Source organism: Pleuronectes platessa, chromosome 9 (genome assembly GCF_947347685.1).
Source record: "Pleuronectes platessa chromosome 9, fPlePla1.1, whole genome shotgun sequence".
In the NCBI taxonomy this organism is placed as follows: domain Eukaryota; kingdom Metazoa; phylum Chordata; class Actinopteri; order Pleuronectiformes; family Pleuronectidae; genus Pleuronectes; species Pleuronectes platessa.
In genome coordinates this window covers 26104058-26117195 of record NC_070634.1, presented here as the reverse complement: position 1 = coordinate 26117195, position 13138 = coordinate 26104058, and the positions used below count along the sequence as shown (strand labels likewise).

The window sequence follows — 13138 nt, the reverse complement described above, 5'->3', positions numbered from 1 at the left end:
CAACCCAATTTCTCACAACCCAGCCTCAGACTGTTGCCCTCCTCCCCTCTGGGAGGCACTACAGGGTACTCAGTTCCCGGACCAGCGGGTTCAGGAAAAGCTTATTCCTACAGCTTTCACTCTGCTGAATCACCATGGTGCAGACTTCATATGTATTTTTCATATTAGAGTTAGGGTTAAATGAATGTCCGCCATGTTTTCTGTTTTCACGAAGAGAGCGAAGCGTGTCCCCAGACTCCTGACTCACGATTACGTGGAATTCATACACATTCTAGTGCATTATTTTTCGTAGCATTTCCTATGAGCATCAGTTCAGCTCTGGCTATGGTCTACCTGGGAGCCAGAGGAGACACAGCTGATCAAATTGCAGAGGTACATCACAACAAATTTTACAGTTTCTTATTTGTATCTTATTTTCGTCTTAACTTATGACAACAGTGTTAAAAATGTGCATCTCACTCTAAACAGATTCTGTGTGTGAATATGTAGAATTTGCAGGTGAGAGATTGTCGCCTTCTGATTTCTACATTTTACAGATATTTTACAAGTAGGCTGGCAGGAAAACTTCCAGAAAATGTTCTGAGGAATTGACTTTGAGTTTAGCTTCCTCACCTATAGACCCTGGGTTAGGGTTAGGGTTAGGGTTAACAGATTCTGCGTTTGAATAATCATTTAAATATCATGTGTCAATCCAAACTGCCACACAGGCCCTGTCATTCCAACCTGGTGAAGCCGTCCACGCCGAATTCAAGAAGCTGATCGAAGACATCAACTCACCATCGAAATCATACATTCTGAAAACAGCCAATCGTCTGTATGGGGAGAAAACCGCAAAGTTCCTCCCTGTAAGTTTTAATTTTCCACTTATCATAGCAGAAATTGATACTTAAATAGATCTTTATTTTTTTACTTCCTTGAAAGTATAAGATGATATCTGCTCTCTGCAGCGATTCCTGGAAGAAACGCATAAGTACTACCAGGCCGACCTGAAGACTGTGGATTTCTTTGGGGCTGCGGAGGCGAGCAGAAAGGAGATCAACACCTGAGTCGAGCAGCAGACAGACAGTACGACTTTACACCTGAATTCAATGAAAAAGGGAATAAATCTTTCTACATTGTTCTGAATTCTCAGGTTTTCTGTTACATTTCAGATAAAATAAAAGATCTCCTGAAGACAGTCTCTGATGGTACGAAGCTGGTCCTGGTCGGTGCCATCTACTTTAAGGGAAATTGGATGAACCGCTTTGATAAAGACCTGACCAAAGAGATGCCCTTTAAAGTCAGCCAGGTAAAAAAATCGTTCATCACAATTTAGCATGTTGTGTATTGTGTGTACTTTAATTCATTGTTTCTACAGTCTATGTCCCTTAGCTCCTCAAACTAGAGTAGATAGTGACCTAATACCAATGGAATTATGAGCTAGATAGACATTTTAATAGTTGATTGTGTTTCTGTGTGTCAGACTGAGAGCAAACCAGTCCAGATGATGTTCCAAAAGAAGAATCTGCCCTACAACTCCATCGATGATCTGCAGATCCTGGAGCTGCCGTATGAGAAGGAGGAGCTCAGCATGTTCATCCTGTTGCCTGAACAGTCCACAGACGGCTCCGACCCTCTGCTGAAGGTACACAGTGTAAAAACTATATTTATTTTTAATATTGAGAAGCTCAGATAAAAGCTGCTGCTCACTCCCTGTCGAGCACCTAACAGCAGACAGACAAAGATGGAGACCAGCTGGTGGAGGAAGTTGAAAATCTATGCACTAAAAAGCCAGATATTTCCCTCAGCAGTTGGTAGAAACCAAAATGGTAAAACTACTACATGTGTATGATATGCATCTTACAACTGACCAGCCTGTGCAATTTATTTAGTCTTTAAACCTCTTAAGAGGCGGGTGAGATTCGACTAAAACGCCTCTCTGAGAAATACCCAAAGTTAATTGAAAGCTGTTCTTGAACCATTTGGAGTACATGCATGGTCTTGGTCTCTTTTGAAAGGTAACGTTCTGAATCCAATTGGTTCAACTTTAGATTGACAGCTCATTTGAACCAATAGGAGCTGCTAGCCTCCATTTTGATAGCAAGAGAGCGGCTGTGTTTACATGCAAACAGGAGTTACAAGGGGAAATACATTAAAGTTTACACGCAGCTGCTGGCTGCTCTGAGATGACCTAACAGCAGCCTGTGATGTAATAGTGTGTATTGGACTGATTATGTTGCTGGATTGGATCGTCTGGACCTTTGGCGATGTACAAAGACCGTTTTTTGTTGGAATGTTATCGATCTGTGGATTAATATGATGCTTATTTTGGGTTGGTGGCCTGACTGAGACGTTGATTGTACTGGCTTTGGTGATCGGATCTTGAAATGGTTTACATTGGTCGACTCACAATAATCTTAGCTTTCCAAAGATGTGTTTCATCAGTACCTAGCTTATTGGTCACCACCAGTTGATGTTATCGGATGTGAGTGACCACCAGCAGATGTTAGGGACATAACTTCTGTTGTGTCCCTTAGAGTCATTAGATGTTTCAGCCTTTTAATCACAAGACACCCTCTTCTTAGTTTTTAGAGATGTGATCAAATGTATTTGCTCTGTTCCAGCTGGAGAAGGAGCTGACGCTGGAGAGGCTGAATGAATGGACCGACAGGAAAAACATGTTAGTCCACTCAGACATCCACGTTCACCTGCCAAAGTTCAAGCTGGAGGAAGAGTACAAGCTGAAGGAGCCTCTGTCCGAGCTGGGCATGACAGACGTGTTCTGCCCGTCAAAGGCCGACCTGTCTGGCATGAACAGCGGAAGAGATCTCTTTGTGTCTGAGCTGGTACACAAGGCCTTCGTAGAGGTGAACGAGGATGGCACGGAGGCGGCTGCGGCCACAGCAGCCGTGGTCTCTAATGGTTGCTGTATCTTCAAAGCAGACCACCCCTTCCTCTTCTTCATCAGGCACAATAAAACCAAGTCCATCCTCTTCCTCGGCAGGTTCTCGTCTCCTCAGTAGACAGAACCAGGAGAGGAAGATATTCACATAATGGCTTAATCCTTTAAATGTGGGCTTTATTTTCTTGGATTTATGCTAATTAGCTTGCATTTTTCTTATGTTTTTGCACAGAAATTAAAGAGGAAGATATTAATTAATAAAGAATATTTTTGATCCACCAATGATTTGAGTGTTGATTTTGGAAAGACAATTTCTGGAGTTCGTGTTTCACATGTGAAGAAGCAGCAGGAGATCGTCCGGGTCAGAATCGTTCACAACGATAGAAGCTGTCCAATATTGAATATGGTTAAAATGGTTCTAATAAGTAAGATATTAATGTGCAGTATATTTCCTGCTGTGACAGAATTACATAACACAGATAAACCAAAGACAGACTAATAATGATGAAGAAGTGAACCAGCATCATGTGTAATCATGATGTATTCATGCAGTTTATAGCAGAATTAAAAACTGAAAAGCAACAGTATAAATTGCACTAATGCCCACTTCATGAAAAGTGGTGGTTGGATGGTTCCTTCCATCACGAGCAATGACGGCTCCAACAGGCGGATCCCTCTCAGGCCGACCTATCCCAGGATTCATTGCTGTTTTTCAAAGAGATAATGGCGGCAGATTTAAAACCAAAACATCTGATGCACTGATACACTTGAAAATGTTTGTATCATGCTTTCAACTCGAAGGTTAATAAACCAAGGGACCAGAACCGGGCCAGATTGTTACTGAGCCCGGGATATTCTGCTCTGAGTGTCATTTACAATGCACACAGATAAAGACCATCACACAAGTGAAGGACACGTTTCTCATGAAAGACACAATCTCTGCCAACCCAGCACACGACGGCCCACATGCAAACACACATGCTGTGCAGTGTGCACAGATGTACACACTCACTGATGCCCCGACATACGTTGAAGAATGTTGCTCTCAGTGGGAGCAGTGATGCTTTGCTTTGGTCTGAAAGACAGCTGGCAGGTCAGGAGTGAGTTTGGCTCCACCTAGTGTTCAAACTAATAAGTGCAATACAGTGGGCCATAGTACAATTATACACTCCTGATCAAAATCTTAAGACCAGTTAAAAAATTGCATGAATTTGCATTTTGCACTGTTGGATCTTAGGAAGGTTCTAAGTAGAGCTTCAAAATGCAAAAAGAAGAAATGGGAACAAGATACCAAAAGTTGTGAGCAGGCAATTTATTGAAAACAACAATTTAACTCAAATAGGCTGTTCATCAGCTGATCAAAAGTTTAAGACCACAGCCTTTAAAAGCCAAAATCTATGCAAAAATTTGGATTCCATGTCATTTCCTGTCAAGTAATCACACTGTGAAGATCTCTTGATGGCAAAGGCAAAAAAGCTCACCGTCTTTGAACGTGGTAGGATTGTTGAACTGCAGAAACAAGGCCTCTCACAACGTGCCATCGCTGCTGAGGCTGGACGCAGTAAGACAGTCATTTAGCATTTCTTAAAAGATCCTCAGGGTTATGGAACAAAAAAATCAAGTGGTAGACCCAAACAAATCTCACTGGCGCTGAGCCGGAGGGTCCGAATGGTTGTCCGTCAAGACACGGGACGATCCTCGTCCCAAATTAAGGCCATTACTGGTGCTGACTGCAGCCCAGTAACCATCAGACGGCCTCTGAGAAAGAAGGGCTTCAAAAACAAGAAACGTCTTCAAAGGCCACGTCTCCTTCAACGCCACAATATTGCCCGTTTAGACTTTGCAAGGGAGCACCAAACATGGGACATTCAAAGGTGGAAGAAAGTTTTATTCTCTGACGAGAAAAAATTTAACCTTGATGGTCCTGATGGCTTCCAACGTTACTGGCATGACAAGGAGATGCCACCTGAGATGTTTTCTACGCGGCACAGTGGAGGGGGCGCCATCATGATCTGGGGTGCTTTTTCCTTCAATGGAACGATGGAGCTCCAGGTTGTGCAGGGGCGTCAAACAGCAGCTGGCTAGGTGGAGATGTTGCAGCGGGCATCCCTCCTGACTGAGGGCCCTGGTCTGTGTGGTAACGACTGGGTTCTTCAGCAGGACAACGATCCAATTCACAATGCCCGTCTGACCAAGACTTTTTTCCAGGAGAATAACATCACTCTTTTGAACCATCCTGCGTGTTCCCCTGATCTTAATCCAGTTGAGAACATTTGGGGATGGATGGTAAGGGAAGTTTACAAAAATGGACTTCAGTTCCAGACAGTGGATGCCCTTCGTGAAGCCATCTTCACCACCTTGCGCAACATTCGCACTAGCCTTTTGGAAACACTTGCATCAAGCATGCCAAAACGAATTTTTGAAGTGATCCACAATAATGGTGGAGCTACCCATTAGTGAGTCCGTTTTTGACACTTTAATTTCTGTTTTAGGAGGTTTTTTTTTTTTTTTAGCTGTGGTCTTAAACTTTTGATCAGCTGATGAACAGCCTACTTCAGTTAAATTGTTGTTTTCAATAAATTGCCTGCTCACAACTTTTGGGCTCTTGTTCCCATTTCTTCTTTTTGCATTTTGAAACTCTACTTAGAACCTTCCTAAGATTCAACAGTGCAAAATGCAAATTCATGCAATTTTTTTAACTGGTCTTAAGATTTTGATCAGGAGTTCATTTCTAGACTTCGATACGGGCAAATTAAAATGGATGGCGGGCCGCAGTTGGCCCGCGGGCCGAAGTATAGACACCCCTAATCTTAATGGTGATTTCGGTTATAGTTATTCATTTAATTGTTTATCAGAGTTCCAAATTTGTTGTTAGTACTTTCATGAGACTTTATCATTAAATTGGTTATCTTTTCCCTTCCTTTAAAGGGTGGTTCCCCGAGGTAACTTTAATCAATTAAAGTTATTATTCAATATTTATATGTTTAATATTAATATTCAATATATTTTTTCCGATAACCAAATGTATTGAATGCCGAAAGACACACCATTTAATGGTGTCACATTTAATGTATCAGTTGCACAACACCGTCCATGCAGAGAGTCAGATCTCGTGGTTCCAGCTGCAGCTCTGCAGATACCCTCTAGTGTTATTCAATATGACCTGTTCAGATTTCAAATTACATGTCTTAAAATCTGTTTTTGTTCATTACAGGACAACTGTACATCCTCAGCCATGGGAAACAGCCCCAGTAACAGCAACAACACCCTCAACCATGGCCGCCATCAGCAGCTCAAACACAGCCTTTGCCTTGGAGCTGTTCCGGACTCTGAGCCGTGCAAACCCATCAGGGAATGTGTTGGTGTCTCCACTGAGCATCAGCTCAACTCTGGCTATGGTCTACCTGGGAGCCCGAGGAGACACAGCTGCTCAAATGGCCCAGGTACATCCCACCATGTCTCTGTTACCTGTCAATCAGAGAGATATTTAAATTTTTTATTGATGAGGTGTTTTCTTTGTTTTGGTCCTTACATGAAGTCAAGGGAACTTCTAACTTATTTAAGAGAAATGTTTTAATTATTAACATTCAAAGAAATGAAAAAATAATTTCTCATGAACTCATATTGTGACTCAGGTTCCACAAGGTGTTATATAAAATATGTTCAAGGCGTGAGGGAGACAGGAAAGGGGAGGGAGGGCTTCTGAAGAGCAGGAGTCTGGTGACAGTTATGTAACAGACGGTCCAAAGGTTTATCATGGTTGCCAGTGATTACACAGTGACCCTCCTTGATGGGTGAGGGCGAGACTTTATCTCAGTTAATCCCACTGACACACCTTTCAGTGTTAGACAAGAGGAACCTCATTCCTGCTCTGCAACAAGTTCACTGACGTCTAAGATGTCAATGTAAATGTAACTACCATACATTGACTATCAAGAGAATATTTTATGTTGTAAGATTAGAAACATATCACACATGGCCCTTGTTTGTCATGAGTTACACACATACAACACTCAAAGCATTCTGTACTGTTGTTTTGGCAAGAATCCGGCTCCATACAGGAATCTCCTGTTGCGTTGTTCACATTTGAAAGGCACACTATATAAATTGTAATATTAGTAGTAATAACAATCGTTATTTATAGCGCACTTTTCAAAACACACGTTGCAAAGTGCTTCACAAATGCAGCATAAACACTGACAGGTCGTAAAACATCAACAACGCGTATAAATACAACTTCCGTGTAAGATTCTCAGCTATATAGATAAATAAATACACATTATGAAAGGATGTGCAAACATTCCCTCACAATTGTGTCGGTTGCGTGCCCCCCCCCCCCCCCCCACACACACACACACTGGTGCGCAGTTGGGACTATAATGGTGTTTTGTTCCCAGCAGTCAGTGACTTATCGCCCAGTCACGCGTCACACCCACACATGTATATATACTGGTGTACGTGTTCCTCTCCTGACGGCTCAACCTCCAGGTTCACGTCCTCTGCTTCCGCGTCTTCTCTTCTCTCAGGTATTTTGCGTCTGCAATTATAATTATGTATTATATTATCTGGGTGTACGTGTCGGGGGGGTCCTCCATCACGCGCTGTGAGAGAAAGATCAACGGATGAATATTCACGTGGTGACTTTCAAACAACGTCTCGTGTTCCGTTTCAACTTCTGGTTCAAGCTCACGTGGAGTTCCCGGTTCACATCAACTAAACGCTGCGTCATTTCGAGCCTGAAGAGAAGCTGTGGCACAAGTTAGACCCGGAAGTTACATGATGTTCGAGAAATGCGGAAAGAAAACTGCGTGTGTGTCTGTGTGTATGTGTGTATGTGTGTGTGTGTGGGTGTGGTTGTGTGTGTGGGATTTCATTTCATAAGACGCTACAACTCTATGAAGAATTAAATGAAGCCGTGGTTTACACCCCCTGTTTATTAATAGCATCCCTTCGTCATCATTACTGTTACTTTCTGTCCACGGTATCATCATCAAAGTGCTATGAGAGAATGTGCATTATGATCTGGCGCCATATACAATAAAACATTGAGTTTAGTTGAATCCCAACCAAGCTGCTGGGTCTCTGGGTCTTAGCACTTTTTGTTCCGCAAAAAAAATGAAATACAGTCAAGCAGCAATCAGGTGCATTTCTGTTCAGATGTCAAATTACATGTCTTAAAATCTGTTTTTGTTCATTACAGGACAACTGTACATCCTCAGCCATGGCCGCCATCAGCAGCTCAAACACAGCCTTTGCCTTGGAGCTGTTCCGGACTCTGAGCCGTGCAAACCCATCGGGGAATGTGTTGGTGTCTCCGCTGAGCATCAGTTCAGCTCTGGCTATGGTCTACCTGGGAGCCAGAGGAGACACAGCTGCTCAAATGGCCCAGGTACATCACACCATGTCTCTGTTAGCTGTCATTCAGAGAGTCAGAGCTGTGGGACCAGTTGGTTATGATGGAGCAGACTGAACAGTGTTTCTAAACCATCTGTTCTTCTGACTCTAGATGAATCCCTGACACAAGGTCCAGTATGTGCTGCTCTCTGACAGCAGGACATTGATCTGACAGTTCAGTTCATTAAACCAGTTTGCTTTCAGAACAGAAGAACAAATCTTACAGTTTCTTACTTGTATATTGTTTTCGTCTCATGCATTGATGACTTCAGTGTTAAAAATTTGCATCTGCAGCATCTCACTCGGGTTTCCGTGTCATCATGTGTCAATCCAAACTTCCACACAGGCCCTGTCATTCAGTTCTGGTGAAGCCGTCCACGCCGACTTCGAGACGCTAATCGCAGACATCAACTCACCATCGGCGTCATACATTCTGAAAACAGCCAATCGTCTGTATGGGGAGAAAACCGAAAAGTTTCTTCCTGTGAGTTTTTAACTTTTCAGTTATCTTAGCAGAAATTGATACTTCTTAAAAGCTTCCTTGAAAGTATAAGATGATATGTGGTCTGTGCAGCGATTCCTGGAAGCCACGTGTAAGTACTACCAGGCCGACCTGAAGACTGTGGATTTCATCGGGGCCGCGGAGGCAAGCAGAGCGGAGATCAACACCTGGGTCGAGCAGCAGACAGAAAGTACGACTTTACACCTGAGTTCAATGAAAAAGGAAATAAATCTTTCTCCATTGTTCTGGATTCTCAGGTTTTCTGTTACATTTCAGATAAAATAAAAGATCTGCTGAAGCAGGGAACAGTCACTGCAATGTCAAGGCTGGCGCTGGTCAATGCCATCTACTTTAAGGGAAACTGGATGAACCGCTTTGATGAAGCAAACACCAAAGAGATGCCCTTTAAATTCAACAAGGTAAAAAAATTGCTAATCACAGTTAAGCATGTTGTGTATTGTGTGTTCTTTCATTTATGGTTATAACAGTCTATGTCCCTTAGCTCCTCAAACTACAGTAGATAGTAACTTAATCACAGTGGAATTATGAGCTAGATATACAGTGCCTTGCATAAGTATTCACCCCCTTTGGACTTTTCTACATTTTGTCATGGTATAACCACAGATTAAAATTTATTTCATCGTGAGTTTATGTAATGGACCAACACGAAATAGTGCATCATTTGGAAGTGGGGGGAAATATTACATGGATTTCACAATTATTTACAAATAAAAATCTGAAAAGTGTCGAGTGCATATGTATTCACCCCCTTTACTGTGAAACCCCTAACAAAGATCTGGTGCGACCAATTGCATTCACAAGTCACATTTGCAAGTCACATAATTAGTAAATAGGGTCCACCTGTCTGCAATTTAATCTCAGTATAAATACACCTGTTCTGTGACGGACTCAGAGTTTGTTGGAGATCATTACTGAACAAACAGCATCATGAAGACCAAGGAGCTCACCAAACAGGTCAGGGATAAAGTTGTGGAGAAATATGAAGCAGGGTTAGGTTATAAAAAAAATATCCAGAGCACTTTGAACATCTCTCTGAGCACCATAAAATCCATCATAAGAAAATGGAAAGAATATGGCACAACCGCAAACCTACCAAGAGGAGGCCGTCCACCCAAACTGAAGAGTCGGACAAGGAGAACATTAATCAGAGAAGCAACCAGGAGGCCCATGGTTACTCTGGAGGAGTTGCAGAGATCCACAGCTGAGGTGGGAGAATCTGTCCACAGGACAACTATTAGTCGTCTTCTCCACAAATCTGGCCTTTATGGAAGAGTGGCAAGAAGAAAGCCATTGTTGAAAGGGATCCATAAAAAATCCCGTTTGGAGTTTGCCAGAAGCCATGTGGGAGACACAGCAAACATGTGGAAGAAGGTGCTCTGGTCAGATGAGACCAAAATTTAACTTTTTGGCCTCAATGCAAAACGCTATGTGTGGCGAAAACCCAACACTGCCCATCACCCTGAGCACACCATCCCAACAGTGAAACATGGTGGTGGTAGCATCATGCTGTGGGGATGCTTCTCTTCAGCAGGTACAGGGAAACTGGTCAGAATAGAGGGAAAGATGGATGGAGCCAAATACAGGGAAATCCTTGAAGAAAATCTGATGCAGTCTGCAAAAGACTTGAGACTGGGGCGGAGGTTCATCTTCCAGCAGGACAATGACCCTAAACATACAGCCAGAGCTACAAAGGAATGGTTTGGATTAAAGAATGTTAATGTCTTAAAATGGCCCAGTCAAAGCCCAGACCTCAATCCAATAGAGGATCTATGGCAAGACTTGAAGATTGCGGTTCACAGACGGTCTCCATCCAATCTGACTGAGCTTCATCCTTTTTACCAAGAAGAATGGACAAGCCTTTCCATCTCTAGATGTGCAAAGCTGGTAGAGACATACCCCAAAAGACTTGCAGCTGGAATTGCAGCGAAAGGGGGTTCTACCAAGTATTGACACAGGGGGGTGAATACTTATGCACCCAACAGATGTCAACTTTTTTGTTCTCATTATTGTTTGTGTCACAATAAAATTTATTTTGCACCTCCAAAGTACTATGCATGTTTTGTTGATCAAACAGGAAAAAGTTTATTTAAGTCTATTTGAATTCCAGTTAGTAACAGTACATAATGGGGAAAAAGTCCAAGGGGGTGAATACTTGTGCAAGGCACTGTACATGTTAATAGTTGTTTGTGTTTCTGTGTGTCAGACTGAGAGCAAACCAGTCCAGATGATGTTCCAGATGAAGAAGCTGCCCTACAACTACATCCCTGACCATGCTCTGCAGATCCTGGAGCTGCCGTATGTGGAGGAGGAGCTCAGCATGTTCATCCTGTTGCCTGAACAGTCCACAGACGGCTCTGACCCTCTGCTGAAGGTAGATTTTTTTCATATTGAGAAGCTCATATCAAACCTGCTGCTTACTCCCCGTCGAGCACCTAACAGCAGACAGACAAAGATGGAGACCAGCTGGTGAAGGAAGTCAATTTTAACAGCTCAGCTAAAAGGAGGCAACAGCAGCTCAATCGATGACTGTTGTTTTAGGGGGTGGAATAAACAAGATGGAGAATATCCCTTGTACTGCACTTATTAATGCCTACCACCAGTTGATGTTATCTGATGTGAGTGACGTGATAAAATGTATTTGCTCTGCTCCAGCTGGAGAAGGAGCTGACGCTGGAGAGGCTGAATGAATGGACCGACAGGGAAAACATGGACGTCCAGTCAGAAGTCCTCGTTCACCTGCCAAAGTTCAAGCTGGAGGAGGACTACGAGCTGAACGAGCCTCTGTCCAAGCTGGGCATGACGGACGTGTTCTGCTCGTCGAAGGCCGACCTGTCTGGCATGAACGGTGAAGGAGGACTCTTCCTGTCTACGGTGGCCCACAAGGCCTTCGTGGAGGTGAACGAGGAGGGCACGGAGGCGGCGGCGGCCACAGCAGGCATGATAAGTTTCTGTATGTTGAGGGAGGAGCACTTCACAGCAGACCACCCCTTCCTCTTCTTCATCAGGCACAAGAAAACCAAGTCCATCCTCTTCTTCGGCAGGTTCTCGTCTCCTCAGTAGACAGAACCAGGAGAGGGAGATATTCAAATAAAAGCTTAATCCTTTAAATCTTGGCTTTATTTTCTGGGATTTATAGTCATTAGTTGGGGTTTTTGCACTGAAATTATAAAGGAAGATATTAATAAATAAAGAATATTTTTGATCCAACGGTTGATTTTGGATCGATAGAAGCTGTCCAATATTGAATATGTTTTAAATGGTTCTAATAAGTAAGATATTAATATGCAGTATATTTCCTGCTGTGACAGAATTACGTAAGATATAAACAAATGATAAACCAAAGAAGGATAATGATGACGAAGTTTACCAGCTTAGTTTGTAATCCAGAAAGTATTCATGCAGTTTAAAGCAGTATTAAAAACTGAAAAGCAATAGTATAAATTGCACTAACATTGAATTAAAAGTAGTAAAATGCAAAGATCTGCTCGACTTCAAACTGACAAAACAAAAAGCTGATGAAAGTATAGTGCAAAAGTATAAAAACATATGAACCATATCAAATCAGTGATAAATCAAATCAAATGACATAGAACCGCCTCGCCCGATTCACTGACACTACCTCAGTTTCACCGGGCGGTGGCGGTAGTGAGACCGCTCGGGCGGGAAACCACCGCAGAAGAAGAGATGGAGGGAGGCAGGTGCTGATGGAGTGACGCGTGGAAGTAAAGAACATCTGTTTATCAACACACGGACATTCACCTCCAGATGTTCTTCCCCGGGGAAGAGGAGCGGGTGTCGGCTGGGACTGATCCACACACCGGTGGAGAAGGAGGTGAATGTTGGATTGATATAAATGAGAAAAACAAGATAATCTCAAAACTCTGGGGAAAGAAATCCAAATTAGACAAATCATGCTCAAGAGGCTGTAAGAAGAGATTAAAAGCTGTTGTGATTATATCAAATGTAATTTGCTTGCACGCTCATATGCACTACATTAAAACACACACACATACAGGGTGTGGAATGAACTTACAAAAGTCAAACTGCAAGCAATGCATAAAAGTGTGGTGTCAGTTAGAAGGTGACTCTACAGGCAGGTGTTTCTATTAAACAAAGAAAACCAGCCGTTGAACGTCCACTCCAGGATTTGCATGAATGTAGTGTCTCCACAACTCAAAGGTTAACCTGTCCCAAGACGTGACTTCTCCCATTTGAGGCACGTGTATTTCTCCCCTTGGAGGATTCAAATCTTCCCTCCTGTCCCACCACGTTCACTTCTCCTATTGGACTCAAACCTTCCCTCTTCTCAGTCTAATTATTCCTTCTCAAATCCTGGATCA

The 13138-nt window shown here is 42.8% G+C and overlaps 1 protein-coding gene, 1 long non-coding RNA gene and 1 pseudogene across 3 annotated transcripts; 2 read left to right on the top strand and 1 right to left on the bottom strand.

The window, feature by feature from the left end:
• The first annotated feature begins 302 nt into the window (after window positions 1-302).
• LOC128447760 (leukocyte elastase inhibitor-like) lies at window positions 303-3017 on the top strand (annotated as a pseudogene).
• A 3137-nt stretch (window positions 3018-6154) lies between these two features.
• On the top strand, window positions 6155-12005 carry LOC128447755 (leukocyte elastase inhibitor). Of its 2 annotated transcripts, XM_053430074.1 has the most exons (7): window positions 7246-7407; window positions 8082-8270; window positions 8622-8759; window positions 8850-8967; window positions 9054-9196; window positions 11002-11169; window positions 11451-12005. In XM_053430074.1, the coding sequence occupies exons 1-7, from the start codon at window positions 7261-7263 to the stop codon at window positions 11856-11858; spliced, it is 1311 nt and encodes a 436-aa protein (XP_053286049.1). In that variant the 5' UTR covers window positions 7246-7260; the 3' UTR covers window positions 11859-12005. The 2 variants fall into 2 exon arrangements, with proteins under 2 accessions (XP_053286050.1, XP_053286049.1); XM_053430075.1 differs by lacking the exons at window positions 7246-7407; window positions 8082-8270 and adding an exon at window positions 6155-6324.
• On the bottom strand, window positions 7798-9805 carry LOC128447767 (uncharacterized). Its single transcript, XR_008339671.1, has 2 exons — window positions 8510-9805; window positions 7798-8295 (listed from the first exon to the last, which is right to left on the bottom strand). It is a non-coding gene; the product is annotated as an uncharacterized LOC128447767 (long non-coding RNA).
• Window positions 12006-13138: the final 1133 nt, after the last annotated feature.

Bases quoted from the DNA above. Each gene is read 5' to 3' on its own strand.
- LOC128447755 (XM_053430074.1), top strand. From the start codon at position 7,261: ATGGTGTTTTGTTCCCAGCAGTCAGTGACTTATCGCCCAGTCACGCGT. The intron at 8,968-9,053 runs GTACGACTTTAC...GTTACATTTCAG, and splicing joins GGTCGAGCAGCAGACAGAAA to ATAAAATAAAAGATCTGCTG. The intron at 9,197-11,001 runs GTAAAAAAATTG...TCTGTGTGTCAG, and splicing joins TGCCCTTTAAATTCAACAAG to ACTGAGAGCAAACCAGTCCA.